The sequence below is a fragment of the Cervus elaphus genome, chromosome 22 (assembly GCF_910594005.1).
Source record: "Cervus elaphus chromosome 22, mCerEla1.1, whole genome shotgun sequence".
NCBI classification, from domain to species: Eukaryota; Metazoa; Chordata; class Mammalia; order Artiodactyla; family Cervidae; genus Cervus; species Cervus elaphus.
The window spans coordinates 54,049,714-54,066,106 of NC_057836.1; the positions used below are offsets into that span (position 1 = coordinate 54,049,714).

Here is a 16,393-nt window from a genome sequence, read left to right on the forward strand (position 1 = left end):
CTAGCTTTGTTCATAGTGATACTTCCTAAGGCCCACTTGACTTCGCACTCCAGGACGTCTGGCTCTAGGTAAGTGATCACACCATTGTGATTATCTGGGTCGTGAAGATCTTTTTTGTATAGTTCTTCTGTGTATTCTTGCCACCTCTTCTTAATAGCTTCTGCTTCTGTTAGGTCCATACCATTTCTGTCCTTTATTGTGCCCATCTTTGCATGAAATGTTCCCTTGGTATCTCTAATTTTCTTGACGAGATCTCTAGTCTTTCCCATTCTGTTGTTTTCCTCTATTTCTCTGCATTGTTCACTGAGGAAGGCTTTTTTTTTTTTTTTTTAAATCTCTCCTTGCTATTCTTTGGAACTCTGCATTCTCATGGGTATAGCTTTCCTTTTCTCCTTTGCCTTTTACATCTCTTCTTTTCTCGGCTACTTGTAAGGCCTCCTCAGACAGCCGTTTTGCCTTTCTTTTTCTTAGGGATGGTTCTGATCACCATCAGTATCCATACACCACTACTACCCTGTGGCCTGGGGCTCGGGGCATTCCCCCAAGTCCACACTCACACCTGACTCATCATAAACTCCTGGACTATCCACACAGATCTGGATCGATGGAACTTCACTAATTTAACAACAAACATTTCTGCAGATATATGCTATATTTTTACCTATGTGAAAAGTAAAAAAACCATACTTTTTCCTATATATTTCATCTTTCTTTTGGAGGTCAAATTTTCAAAGTTAGTCTCCAAACAACTGGAGACAGCAGGGAAGGCAAAACAAATGCTGCAACATTAGCTTCACAGAGTATCAGAACTGAGGGCTCATCTTATCACTGAAGAAATTGAGGCCCAGAAAAGCAAAGTGACTTGTCCAAGGACACACAGATAGTAATTGCCTTGCCGGAAAGGTTTCAGAAGAACTTTTGCATAAGATATGTGGGAACATCATGGAACTTTCTTAAGTGTAATGCACCTGACCTTTAAAAAAGCACATTTATAAAGTCTTTATTGAATTTTTCACAGTATTGCTTTTATTTTTTTATATTTTGTTTTTTTGGCCACAAGGCATGTGGCATCTTAGCTCCCTGGCAAGGAATGGAAACTGCATTCCTTGCATTGGCAGGTGAAGGTTTTAACCAGTGGACTTCCAGGGAAGCCCCCAGATGTGCGTTTACTTAATAGGCGCTGTGTGCTTAACACTGCCCTGACGAGTTGGAAGAATCAATTGCAATCCATCGGGATTTTCCTAAAGATGCTTACAATTGTGCTGGGGAAGCCTAATAACTGTTTGAAAATCACAAATTAATAACACATATCAATATCTGTCAATACATGTGGTACTGATGCAGTAACCAGAGATGTTTATCAGGAGTGAGTCTCTGTGGGCTGATGAGTCTGGGGAAATCTTTTTAGAAGGTGTGGCATGACATGGGTCAGCCTGGGAAGAAATGATGCCTGGGTGATGGAGGGGAGGCCATCGTGGGTGAGATGAAAAGGTGATTTAATATCCCCAGGGTAACCTGCCTCTTCTTTCTGATGAAAGGGAACAGCCAGACTGCAGTGGATGTGGTTGTGGGGCAAGGTTATTTTGGGGGACACATAGGCCAACTCGTGAAGATCTTGGCTGCCGGGCTAGAGTGTGACAGGGAGGCAGAGAAGAGCCACAGGAGTTGTGTGCAAAGGGAAGATTAGGTTAAATCTGCAATTAAAGGAAGAAACAAGCTGGTTTTGGAAGCTTCTAAAGGATTATTTACTACTGGGCTTCCCTAGTGGCTCAATCGGTAAAGAATTTGCCTGCAATGCAGGAGACCTGGTTTCGATCCCTGGGTCAGGAAGATCCCCTGGAGAAGGAAACGGCAACCCACTCCAATACTCGTGCCTGGAGAACTCCATGGGCAGAGGAGCCTGGCTGGCATGGTCCATGGGATCACAAAGAGTCAGACGTGACTGTGTGACTAACTTAAAAGGATTTATTTTCACCCCTATCAAGAGAACAAGGGCAAGCTCTGTTCCAAGGAGTTAAAAGCGCCCCTCCCAGCCAAGGAGAGATTTCAGACCGTGAACGTACCTCTCACCGACCTGGTCACGGCCACTCATTGTGGTGTGCTTTTCCATTTTTCTTCCTCTCCTTTCGTTCCTTCTGGAGACGCTCCAGTTCTGCTTCATACATCATCTCCTGAATCAAGTACTTCTCTCTTCTCATTCGATCCCTTAGATCTTTTGGGAGGTCTGGGATCAGATATGAAATGAGGTGCTTTATACAAAACACGAGGTGCTAAAAACACAGGGGAGAATACAGCAGAGTCAGGTCTACTGTGCAGCTGAACTGAAAGAGCCCTGGGAGCTGGTCAAGATCAGGGATGTGGAGCCTCTGGAGTGTCTGGAAAGTGGGATGAAGCCAGGGGAGGTGTGTGCGAGGAGAGAGGGTCACAGGGTCGGCGAGGACTGAACCTGGTGGGATGGCCCCACATGGGAAATGAGGATTCAGGAAAGAAGGTGGAGAAGCAATGGCCAGAGAATGCAAAGGAGAGCCAGAAGAAAGTCAGAAGTCAGAAGGCCAGGTCTGAATCCCAGCTCCACTTTTAGCACTTAAGACGGTTTACCTGAGCATAAGTCACTCTGAACCTCAATTCCTTCACCCACAAAATGGGTGTTATTGTAATAATTGTAAGAAGATATTTTAGAAGGCTCCATGGATGGCAAAATACTTTATTGTGGTGGTCTGGCACCAAACCTGCAATATCTCTGGGGTATGCCTGCATAGGACTTTTAGTCTGAGCCAAGAGGCAGCCTTCACTTGCATTATCTGGCTTTAATATATGTAATGAGAGATGAAATTTCCATTTTGGAATACAGTTATGGGAATGCAAGCTATTTTTAATACAGTTTTCTTAAAGACTAGGAGAAAATAGATGATATAATTTTATTGACACATAATACAGGCATAATCTACTAGGTAGATTATACTTTATAAGTTCATATGTAATGTCATGATGATGCACAACCAGAGGCTGCCACTTGTAACAGTCATTTCAGTGTTTTCTAAACACTGTCCCTGAACATCAGAAGCATCTTGGAGGACTGTGAAAAGCAAATTGCAGGCATGATGTATCAGAATCTCTGGGAGTGGGGATGGAAAAATGGCAATTTTCCTGAATTTTAAGAACCACAGCCCTGAGAATATTAAACTTAGGACCAAAGATTCCTGACTTATCCATTAACAATCAACAGTGAACTTTCAAATATTTCTTAGAAAATTCAAGGACTTTAATTAAAGACAAGAAAATGAGAAAAAGATTGCACAGTATAACTTATCCTGCTTCTAGACAATCCATAAATCACATTGAAGGTTCTTGTAACTTACATTCATCTATTACTTCTATTTACTTCATTAGGTCAAAGGAAATCAAGGCACTGGGTGAGAAAAGTTACCTCGAACACAATGATAAAAGCCAGTCGGGCTGCTAGGACGTGCCAGAACTGGAGCGTGTAGCCGTAGGGTGCCAGGGAATGAGGAGGGTCACGGTAGTCCCGGTACCTATAAACATACGGGAGAATCTTACATTCCAAATTAGGATCTTCCTGCCTCCCAAAGCTCTTCTCCCTACTCTGTAACCCTCATTCATGGGGGACAAGTATACAGAGTTTCTGCATACTAGACATCTGTGGTTTCGCATCTCTTCTTCTAGTGAAAGACTCTCTCTCCTTCTCTGGGGAATCATCCCTGTGGGCTGGGCAGGGTTTGCCTCTTCCCTGATCCCAGCTCAGAAGATGAATCAGACCTGGTCAGTGAAACTCATTACCAGGTCTTCTGCTAAGACTGATCACTTAGTGAATTATTACTAAGTCCACAGAAAGTAAAAGCCTGGAGCTTCTAGTGGGCGTTATACATGTGTGCGAAGCCAGCCTGCTTGGGAACGCAGTCCACATAACAAAACAGAGCCAGCACAAAGGCAGTCTCTTGCGGACACTGCTGGAGGGTTGGAAGCTAGTCGTTAATAATGTGAGCATCGTTAACAACCTCCTGGTCACCTGAACCAATGGATTTCTGTTTAAGTCAGTTTACACTGGATTTCTGTCACTTGCCACTAAAGAGTCCTTCCTAATATATGCTCACAAGTTGGTAACTTGTGAGTCACCAACTTCCATGAATATTATGAACTAAGTGCCAAGTCTTATCCTCGGAACTTAAATCCTTGTGACTACACTTTATCCTTTACTACCCATCAGTACTATTACGTGCGAAAACTAAGAAGTGACTATCATCGCCTTAGTGTTTTCATGTGTTTTGAATCTTCTTTTCATTAGCTTCAGAAATGTGAAAAGATCTAGAAATACTGGTTATTACAATAGGTCTGCTGGGTAGACACACTAGATTTCCTTTGTCTGAATAAAAATTATGATTGCCTAGGTTCTTCTATAAGACAGTACCTAACTTCAAGGCTGGCAACTAATTTGTATATGAGGATATAGGGCACTGCCTATGCAGAGCACCCTTGAAAAGTATCAGACTACAAAAATATGAGCTATGACCATTACAATCATCAATACAATCATCTTAATTATTATTAGTGTCTATGGAATGTAATAGTATTGTACTACGATTGTTTTGCCAATAAAGTGATATTTTTGATGAGTACTTGCTACAGAAATTAAGAATGAATGTTTTTCTCTGTCTGACAGCTTCACTAAGCACTATACCCTCCATGTTGCAGCAAACGGTGGAATTTCATTATTTTTTGTGGCTGAGTAATATTTCATTGTGTGTGTGTATGCACACATGTATCTATCTAGTTGCATATCACATATCCATCTGTTGATGGATGCTTACATTGATTCTATATTTTGGCTATTGTAGATAATGCTACTATGAACACTGAGGTGCGTATATATTTTTTGCCTCTTTATACTTATTTTTTTAATGTTTAATTGGAGGATAATTGCTTTACAATGTTGTATTGGTTTCTACGTTTATCTTTTCTAATTAGTTTTCATTTTCTTTGGATATATATCCATCTGCTTAGTGAAGTAAGTCAAAGAAAAATACCTTTATGTTTTCTTTTACATGTGCAATATAAGAAATAAAACAAGTGTAACAAAAACAGACTCATAGATACAGGTAACAAACTAGTGGTTACCAACAGGAAGAGGGCTGTGGGGAGGCCGAGATATGGGAAGGGGATTGAGAGGTGCAAAGACTAGGTGTAAAATAAATAAGACACAAAGATGTAATACACAAAACAGGAAATATAACCAGTATTTTATAATAATTTTAAATAGAGGATAATCTACAAAAATGCCAAATCACTGTGTTGTACACCTGAAAATAATAAAACACTGTAAATCACTATATTGCAGAAAAAGTAATGAGTCTGTTAGTGCCTTCAAACTTGATTCTATGATGGTGAGGATTCGGTGAGATTAAATAATCTGTTACTGCCATAGGTCCAATAACAATGCCTGGAATTTTAGAAAGAATAATTTTATTTAAGATTAAAAGTTTGCATAGACTATTGTAACCTCCTTTTGCTTTTTGCAGAGCACAGCTAGTCAAGAATCCAGAATTGTGTTTTCTTCAGTTAAGACAACAAATGTAGTTCCTTTGTTTGTCTTTAGCTACACATATTTCAAATACAGTCCAAGTCAACATTCTAGAAGAAAAATATCAGTGTGCTTTTTATTATACACATAGTTAATTATTAAACAAAAGTATATATAAGAGGAGTGAGCCTATATTGCTTCAAGAGTCACCTCCATTGACCCCTTAAACCTTTTCCACAATAGTGTTCACTAGAATAGGACGTTCTTTTCAGGACCCACTGGTCTCTTTCTTTTCAGGACCCACTCGTCTCTTCTCTGCTCTTGTCTTTTGCCCTTTGTTTTGCCTGCTCTATTTTGTAGCTTCTCAGACGCTGTTTGGCTTTTCATTTGAAGAATTTTGACAAATCTCTTCCTCCCCAGATACCTTCTAAACTTGCTGAGTAGAAAATCATGGCTTTTCCTTGATTTTGCGGACCATTTCCCTTGATTATTTCCATAAAATACAATTCAGATGTATAATTTTTTAAGATTGATTTCTTTACTTTACTGTTTGGCTGCTCCAGGTCTTCACTGCTGCCTGTGGGCTTTCTCTAGTTGCGGGGTGGAGGCTACTGTTCCTTGTGGTGCATGGACTCATGCTGGTGGCCTCTCTCGCTGGGAGCACAGGTTCCAGGCAGGCTCAGAGGTCGTGGCTCAGGGGCTCTAGAGCACAACCTTAGTTGTGGCACATGGGCTTAGCCGCTCCGCGGCATGTGGGATCCTCTCATGCTAGGGATCATTCCCCATGTCCCTTGCGTTGCAAGGCAGATTCTTAACCACTGGACCACCAGGGAAGCCCCATATGTATCTTATAAGTCCTGCTATAAATTCAAGGCAAATAAAAGAATTCCTTCATTCAGCATAGCTGAATAAATTAGGGACATGTCAAATATAAACAGCCATTAAATATAAGTATGAAACTTAGAATAATGAAATACTTTTCATGATTCAACGAGAATAGATTATCAAACACAATGACTATTTGTAAATTCACAAAAGATAAAAGGTTTTGGGGCTTCCCTGGTGGCTCAGATGATAAAGAATCTCCCTGTGCTGTAGGAGACCTGGGTTTGATCCCTGGGTCAGGAAGCTCCCCTGAAGAAGGGAATGGCAACCCACTCCAGTATTCTTGCCTAGAGAATCCCACGGGCAGAGGAGCTTGACAGGCTTGCACCTGGGATATTCTAGCACTAGTTAATTCATTCCCATTTTTTTTGAATTGTGAAAAAAAAAACATATATATGTTTAAAAGATTTTAGGTTGGTTAGTTTAGTTGCTAAGTTGTGTCCGACTCTTGTGACCCCATAGACTGTAGCATGCCTGGCTCTTTTGTCCATGGGATTCTCTAGGCAAGAATATTGGGTGGGTTGCCTTCTCCAGGGGATCTTCCTGACTCAGGTATTGAACCCAGGTCTCCTGCATTGCAGGAGATTTTTTGCCAACTGAGCTACAAGGGAAGCAAAAGGTTGTAGGTGGTGGTTTTAAATGTTACTTTATGTTTTTTCAAAATTTAAAAAATTAATGTTCTTTACTATATGCTTTTTCATATTTAGAAAACACAAACTCATGGCTATGGTGAGTTGGAAACATTTTAGAAAATTTCTATGCAGGATTCGTTGTTGAGAATGTGCATCTGTTTATTCAGACTGTGAGTCATATATGCCCATTTGTGATAGATCACAGAGTTCCGCTAACCTGTACCCAGAGAAACACAACATGTCTACATGGCCACTTAGGTTCTGAGAACAGGAATCAGAAATTGTGAAATTCTTAGGAAGTTCGTTTTCAGAAGCAGCAGATTTCTGGCTTCCAACTCTCTTAAGCCATTGTACCATAAAGTCAAGTTTCTCTCTAGAAATTTCTTCTTACTACCCTAAGGGAATTAAAACTCAGTGGTAGCATGAGTTTGTCATCTTTGCTGCCTGCAACTGTCTCCAGAATTACGCACTAGAGAGTACACTAGAACCATGCTCAGGGTTTGCCTGACTAAATGATGCACAAAGCATCTCTGGACATGAACTTTCCCTTTCAACACACTTAGGGTCTGTCTCAGCCTGCTCTAAAATTTTGGACTCACTCTTTTCTTCTATGAGCTTGTGAATGACTATGAGTGGAGCTCTCAGTTCACGCTCCAGCACCTACCCCTGATCTCCTTGCTTTTTCCACTTGACAGATGTTTTGGAGAGGGCTGTGCCCAGATGTGTCCCATGTCTTTGTTTTTGATGCAAAGTCTAATCTTTCTTTTGCAAAATGGTTGGCTACATGTTCTCTGGCACTTGTATCAATACAAAGAGAACAGTTCCTTTTCCTTCTGTAGAAACAGCCAGGAAACCAAGCCTCAAATGAATAAATCAGTGTCACTCTTCTGATCTTTTAGCCTAGCACCTTCCAAGACATTGAACAGTCCAGTAATGTTAACGTGTGGAGGAATTTTCCCAAGTGAGTCAGAATTTTCTTTTTGAAAGTAAAGCTTTAAGTTTCTTGGTTTCAACTTTACACATAGGAAAGGCAGGATGTTCCCTTTTAAGTTAGTATATTCTCTAAAGCTGCTTTTATTTCTCAGGAAATGGATAGCTGGCCTGCAATATTATTTTTCTAGCACCAGGTATATTCTAGAACTAGTTAATTCATTCCCATTTTTCTTTGTGAACTGTGAAAATAAAAACATATGTATGTTTAAAAGAATGCTATGTGAAACTCATCCAAGTTAAAACAGTGTGATCAGTGTCTTACTGTCAATGCCAGACACCTGAGAGGTGACAACTGTTGCCATTTTCTGCTTTTCTATATAATTATGCTACTCATGCAAGTGTTCCTGAAGACAGCAGTGCTTAGTTTTATCTGCTTTGAATTCTATATAAATGGAATCATACTGTATGTTTTATTTTGCAATTAAATCTTTATTACCTAACTTAAATTTTGAGTTCTCAATTCTATTCCATTTTCTATTCAGATGTTAAACAACACACTGATATAATTACTATAATTTTATACTGTGTCTAATATAAGGTAAATCTCCACTTTGTTATTCTTCAAAAATATCTTGAGTGTTCTTCATTCTCTGCATTTCTTTTTTTTTTCCATTTATTTTTATTAGTTGGAGGCTAATTACTTTACAAAATTGTAGTGATTTTGTCATACATTGACATGAATCAGCCATGGATTTACATGTATTCCCCATCCTGATCCTCCCTCCCACCTCCCTCTCCACCCGATTCCTTTGGGTCTTCCCAGTGCACCAGCCCAGAGCACTTGTCTCATGCATCCAGCCTGGGCTGGTGATGTTTCACCATAGATAATATACATGTTTCGATGCTATTCTCTTGAAACATGCCACCCTCGCCTTCTCCCACAGAGTCCAAAAGTCTGTTCTGTACATCTGTGTCTCTTTTTCTGTTTCGCATATAGGGTTATCGTTACTATCTTTCTAAATTCCATATATATGGAATTGGTATTTTTCTGTATTGGTATTTTTCTGTATTTTTCTTTCTGGCTTACTTCAGTCTGTATAATAGGCTCCAGTTTCATCCACCTCATTAGAACTGATTCAAATGAATTCTTTTTAACGGCTGAGTAATATTCCATGGTGTATATGTACCACAGCTTCCTTATCCATTCGTCTCCTGATGGGCATCTAGGTTGCTTCCATGTCCTGGCTATTATAAACAGTGCCGCGATGAACATTGGGGTGCACGTGTCTCTTTCAGATCTGGTTTCTTTGGTGTGTATGTACTGGCAACTTTTATCTACCTCTGGGCTTCTCCTTCATCTCATCTCCTTGCTTCCCTTATCCTGAACTTCACTTTTATCATTAACATGTATTTTTGCAGGTATATGTATATTCATTTGTCTGCATGATATTGTTCAGTTCGGTCTGTTTTGAATTCTCTCGAAAGTATGCTATCCTGTCTGTAGCCTTCTGAGACTTTCTTTTTTCCCCCCATGGTGCTACAAGATTTACCGGTGCTGTTGCATGTGGCCATTGCTGCATAGCAGACTGTAGTATGAACATTGTTGTCTTATGTAGTAGGTGTTTAGATTTATATTCACAAGCTAGTAATTTCTCTATTTTCTTTCAGATTCCCTAAGCATCAAAGTTTTGAAAAATAAAGCTTAAGTCTACCCAGTTCAGCAAATGCCCTTCGGGTAAAAGTTGGTTGCAGTGCTCTGCATAGCGCTCTGGGTTCTGCTTTTATTTATTTATTTTCCGGTGATGAGAATTTTTAAGATCTACTTCCGCTGCAACTTTATTATTAATATTATTAATTTTGGGCTGCACTGGGTCTTCATAGCAGCACACAGGCTTTTTCTAGTTGTAGGGGGGATCAGACCCACATCCCCTGCCCTGGATGGTAGATCCTCAATCACTGGACCACTAGAGAAGTCCCTGCAACTTTTTAAAATCAAAATATAGTTGATTGACCATATCATGTTAGCTTCAGATGTAGAGCACATGTAGAGCATCATGTTAGTTTCAGATGGAGAGCACAGAGATTCAGAAAACACACACACACACACATATAAATATCAGATTTTGTAATAATTCTTACAGGTTTTATGAAATATTGAATATAGTTCCCTGTGCTATACAGTGGTTCCTTATTGATTATCTATTTTATATATAATAGTGTGTCTATGTTAATCTCATCCTCCTAATTTACCCCTTGCTCACGTTTTCTCCTTTGATAACCACAAGTTGTTTTTTTTTGTTTTTTTTTTAGGTCTTAAAAAACTTTTTATTTTGAGGTTTTTTATGCCTATGAGTCTGTTTGTTTGGGACATAAATAAATCTGTATCTTTAAGATTTCACATATAAGCAATATCATGACATTTGTCTTTGTTTGGCAGAGTTTATTTAGTATTATAAGCTCCAGGTCCACCCATGTTGTTGCAAATGGTATTATTTCATTCTCTTCATGGTTGAGTAATATTCGATTGTATGTATTACATCTTTTTGTATCCACTCCTCGGTTGATGGACATTTAGGTTGCTTCCATGTCTTGGTACTATAAATAGTGCTGTAGTGAACACCGGGGTGCAGGTATCTTTTCGAATTATGGTTTCCCCTGGATACATGCCCAGGAGTGGGATTGCAGGATCATAAGGTAACCATTTTTAGTTTTTCAAGGAACTTCTATACTGTTCCCTACAGTGGCCATGCCAATTTACATTCCAGCCAACAGCATGTGTTATTTGTAGACATTTTGATGATGACCATTCTGACCAGTGTGAGGCAATACCTCCTTTTAGTTTTGATTTGCATTTCTCTAATAATTAGTAATGCTGAGCATTTTTTCATGTGCCTTTGGCCATCTGTATCTCTTCTTTGGAGAAATGTCTGTATCCTCCGTCCATTTTTTTGATTGGACTGTTTTTTGTTGTTGTAGCATTGTATAAGCTGTTTGTATATTTTCGATATTAAACCCACGTCAGTAGCATCACTTACAAATATTGTCTCCCGTTCTGTAGGCTGTCTTTTCATTTTGTTGATGGGCTCCTTTGCTGTACAAAAGCTTTTAATTAGGTCCCATTTGTTTGTTTTTATTTCCATTACTGTAGAAGATGGATCCAAAAAGATATTGTGGTGATTTATGTTAAAGAGAGTCCTGGTCTCATACTATATTAGAGTCTCATGTTTCCCTCTACAAGTTTTATAGTAACCAGTCTTAGATTTAGGTCTTTAATCTGTTTTGAGTTTATTTTTGTATATGGTGTTAGAGAATGTTCTAATTTCATTCTTTTACATGTAGCTTTTCAGTTTTCCCAGCACTACTTACAGAAGAGACCATCTTTTCTCCATTGTGTATTTTTGCCACCTTTGTTGTAGATTAATTGAGTACAAATATGTGGGTTTATTTTTGGGATTTCTATTCTGTTCCATTTATCTATATTTCTATTTTTGTGCCAGTACCATATTGTTTTGATTACTCTTGCTTTGTAATATAGTCTAAAGTCAAGAAGCCTGATTCCTGCAGCTCTGTTTTTCTTAAGGTTGCTATTGCTATTTAGAGTCTTTTGTGTTTCCATATAAATTAACATTTTTTTTTTTTTTGTTCTAGCTGTGTGGAAAATGTCATTGGTAACTTGATAGAGATTTCACCGAAATTGTAGATTGCCTTGAGTCATTAAGGAAAAAAATTAAGGAAACAATCCCATTTATTACTGCATCAAAAAGTATAAAATACCTTGGAATAAACCTACCTAAATGAGGCAAAGGACCTATACTTCAAAAACTGTAAGATACTTATGAAAGAAGTAAAAAATGACACCAAGAGATGGGAAGATACACCATGTTCTTGGACTGGAAGAATCAGTGTTGTTAAAATGACTATACCACCTAAGGCAATCTTAGCAATTTTCAAATATACAATACAGTATTATTAACTATAGTCATCATACTGTGCATTACATCCCTAGAATTAGCTTACTTTATAATGCATTTTGCCCATGCCACCCCAAGCCTTTGATAGCTACCAGTCTGATCTCTGAATCTGTGAGTTCAGATTTTATTTAGATTCTATACATAAGTGAGAGTATATGGTATTTGTCTTTTTCTGTCTAACATATTTCACTTTAGCATAAAACCCTCAAAATCCATCCATGCTGTCCCAATAGGATTTCCTCCTATTTTATGTTTGAATAATATTCCATTGTATATACACACCACATTTTCTTTATACATGTATCAGTCAGTAGGCACTTAGATTGTTTCTAAGTCTGTCTTGGCTATTATAAATAATGCTACACTACTGTAGCATTATGGCGGTGCAGACTATTTTTTGAGTTAGGGATTTGTTTCCTTTGGATAAATACCCAGTAGTGGAATTGCTGAATCATACAGCAGTTCAGTTTTTAACTTTTTGAGGAACCGCCACACTAGTGCCATGTGGGTATGTGTGTTAGCCCCCCAGTTGTGTCCGACTCTTTGCGACCCCACGGACTATGTAGTCTGCCAGGCTCCTCTGTCCATGGAATTCTCCAGGGAAGAACACTGGAGTGGGTTGCCATTTCCTTCTCCGGTACTAGCGCCTTAGTGGCTGCCTATATTTACAGTCACAGCAGCAGTGCATGGGGGTTCCCTGTTCTTCACACCCTAGGCAACACTTGTTATTCTTCCGCTTCTTTGACAATAGCCATTCTAACAGGTGTGAAGTGCTACATCATTGTGTTCTGACTCCCATTTCCTTGATGATTAGTGACACTGGGTATCTTTTTATGTACCTCTTGACTTACCTTTATGCTTCTTTGGAAAAATGTCTGTTCAGATCCTTTGCCCATTTTAAAATGACATTTCCCCCTGCCATTGAATATATGAGTTCTCTATATATTTAGGATATTAACCTCTAATCAGAAAAACTATTTGCAAATATTTTCTCCTGTTCAGTAGATGGCCTTTTCATTTTATTGATGATCTCCTTTGCTGTGCAGGTTGATATACTCCCACTTGTATATGTTTGCTTTTGTTGCTTTGTTTTTGGTGTCAGATTTAAGACATGATCACCAAAATTGGTGTCAAGTTGCTTACTGCCTTTGTTTTCTTCTAGAACTTTTATGGTTTCAAGTCTTAAATTAAAGTCTTAAATTAAAATCTTTAATCGATTTTTGAGTTAAATTTTATGTATGGTGTAAGACAGAGGTCCAGTTTCATTTTCTGCATGAGGCTGTCTCGTTTTCCCAGCACCAGAAAGGAAGCAGCTATCCTTTCTCCATTGTATATTCTTCACTCCTTTGTCATAAATTGGCTATATTTGTGTGGGTTTATTTCTGGGTTCTTGATTCTGTTCTGCTAATCTATGTGTCTGTTTTTATGTCAGCTAATAGTACTAATTACTGTTACTGTGACTGTTTTGATGATTATTTCTTTGTAATATAATTTGGAATAAGGAAGAGAGATGTTTCCAGCCTTTTCTTCTTTCTCAAGGTTACTCTGGGTATTCTGGGTCTTTTGTTCAGTTCAGTTCAGTCGCTCAGTCGTGTCCGACTTTTTGCGACCCCATGAACCACAGCACACCAGGCCTCCCTGTCTACACAGATTTTAAGATTATTCTACTTCCATGCAAAATGCACTTGGGGTTTTGATAAGGATTGTACTGAATCTGTATATTGCTTTGGGTAGTATGGACATTTTAACAATATTAATTCCTATAATCCATAAGTATGAAGTATTTTTAAAAATTCCTGTTTTCAGTTTATTCTATCAGTGTCTTACAGTTTTCAGTGTACAGGTCTTTCATTTCCTTGGTTAAATTTATTCCTAGAGTGAGGAATCCGCCTGCAATGTGGGAGACCTGGGTTGGGAAGATCCCCTGGAGGAGGGCATGGCAGCCCACTCCAGCCTTCTTGCCTGGAGAATCCCCGTGGACGGAAGAGCCTGGCATACTACAGTCCAAGGTCACAGGGAGTCAGACACGACTGAGTGACTAAGCACAGCACTTCAATAGAACCACTTTTGTTAAATACTCTTCAATGGCTCCAAATAGCACTTAAAATGCAAACTCCCAATGCCTCTACTTGACTTTGCCAAGCCTATGTCACTTCTTCCTCACTAAACCCAGTCACAGCACCTTCCTTCACCTCTGGAACCTGTAGCTCTCTTCTGCTTCAGGGCCTTTGCCTTCAAAATATCTTAGCCTGGAGTGTTCTTCTCCATACCTTTCAAATGCGTGCCCACCTCTTTCTCTTCACTTTGGTCACAGTATGACAATTCCTGTCAAAATGTAAGATATCTGTCTACCAATCCACCAAAAACAATTTTAGAAATCCATTCTGAAAGAATATTCACATACAACTCAACAATACACAAAAAGGATGTTTACTCCACAATGAGGTACCATTACACGCCAGTCAGGATGGCTGCTATCCAAAAGTCTACAAGCAATAAATGCTGGAGAGGCTGTGGAGAAAAGGGAACCCTCTTACACTGTTGGTGGGAATGCAAACTAGTACAGCCGCTATGGAAAACAGTGTGGAGATTCCTTAAAAAACTGGAAATAGAACTGCCATATGACCCAGCAATCCCACTTCTGGGCATACACACTGAGGAAACCAGATCTGAAAGAGACACGTGCACCCCAATGTTCATCGCAGCACTGTTTATAATAGCCAGGACATGGAAGCAACCTAGATGCCCATCAGCAGATGAATGGATAAGGAAGCTGTGGTACATATACACCATGGAATATTACTCAGCCATTAAAAAGAATTCATTTGAACCAGTCCTAATGAGATGGATGAAGCTGGAGCCCATTATACAGAGTGAAGTAAGCCAGAAAGATAAAGAACATTACAGCATACTAACACATATATATGGAATTTAGAAAGGTGATAACGATAACCCTATATGCAAAACAGAAAAAGAGACACAGAAATACAGAACAGACTTTTGAACTTTGTGGGAGAATGTGAGGGTGGGATATTTCAAAAGAACAGCATGTATACTATCTATGGTGAAACAGATCACCAGCCCAGGTGGGATGCATGAGACAAGTGCTCCGGCCTGGTGCACTGGGAAGACCCAGAGGAATCGGGTGGAGAGGGAGGTGGGAGGGGGGATCGGGATTGGGAATAAAGACCTGCCCTCTGTAGTTGAAAAAAAAAAAAAAAAAAAAAGGATGTTTACTGTAGCACTCATAGGAGTAAAAAGTCAAGAATTTTAACATCCTTCAAGAGTTGATGTTGCTTAGTCATGTACAACTCTTCTACAATTCCATGTGGCCTGCCAGGCTACTCTGTCCATGGGATTTTTCAGGCAAGAATACTGGAGTGCGTTGCCATTTCCTTCTCCAGGGGATCTTCCCAAATTAGGGCTAGGAGGGGTCTCCTGCACTGCAGGCAGATTCTTTACCATTGAGCCACTGGTGGTACATATGCGTGTGTGTAAAGTGGCTTCAGTCGTGTCTGACTCTTTGCAACCCCATGGACCATAGCCCACCAGAGTCCTTAGTCCACGGGATTCTCCAGGCAAGAATACTGGAGTGGGTTGCCATGCTCTCCTCCGGGGGATCTTCCCCACCCAGGGATCGAACCCAAGTCTCTTATGTCTCCTGCACTGGCAGTTGGGTTCTTTACTACCAGTGTCACCTGGGAAGCCCGGTGGTACTTATGCAGAACAAGGTAGGGATGTCTCTGGAATACTCTGTACTTCTACTGCCGGCGGCACGGGTTTGATTACTGGTTGGGGGACTAATCTGCCTGCAATGCAGGAGACCCAGGTTTGATACTTGGGTCAGGAAGATGCCCTGGAGAGGGGAATGGCTACCCCCTCCAGTATTCTTGTTGTCAGCCAAAATCTTGGTTTTTCTTACCTGGAGAATTCCATGGACAGAGGAGCCTGGCGACTACAGTCAAGGGGGTTTCAAAGAGTCAGATGCAACTGAGCAACTAACATACACTGTGGTACTAAGATCCTATATGCTGCATGAAAAGCGAAAATAAAGTCACTCAGTCGTGTCCGAATCTTTGAGACTCCGTGGACTGTGGCCCACCAGGCTTCTCCGTCCATGGGGTTTTCCAGGCAAGAATACTGGAGTGGGTTGTCATTTTCTTCTCCAGGGGATCTTCCACACCCAGGGATTGAACCCAGGTCTCCCTCATTGCAGGCAGATGCTTTACCCTCTGAGCCACAAGGGAACTCCTATATGCTGCATGGTGAGGTTAAAAAAAAAAAAAGAAAAGAATAAGTAGGAAAATTCCCATGTAATCCAGTGTGAAAACTCTGTGCTTTCACTGCCCAGGGCACTGGTTCAATCCCTGGTGGGGGAACTAAGATCCTGCAAGTTGTGTGGGTGGCCAAAAAAAGAAAAAGAAAGATAGATCAGG

At 39.9% G+C, this 16,393-nt stretch overlaps 1 protein-coding gene across 1 annotated transcript in view; it reads right to left on the reverse strand.

The window, feature by feature from the left end:
- ANO4 (anoctamin 4) overlaps positions 1-16,393 on the reverse strand; it is a 417,984-nt gene that overhangs the window by 2,465 nt on the left and 399,126 nt on the right. Inside the window, exons 28-29 of the mRNA XM_043882273.1 lie at positions 3,428-3,533; positions 2,064-2,270 (exon numbers count right to left, since the gene is read on the reverse strand). Coding sequence (XP_043738208.1) covers positions 2,079-2,270; positions 3,428-3,533 — 298 coding nt within the window. The 3' untranslated portion in view covers positions 2,064-2,078. The remainder of the gene's footprint in view (positions 1-2,063; positions 2,271-3,427; positions 3,534-16,393) is intronic.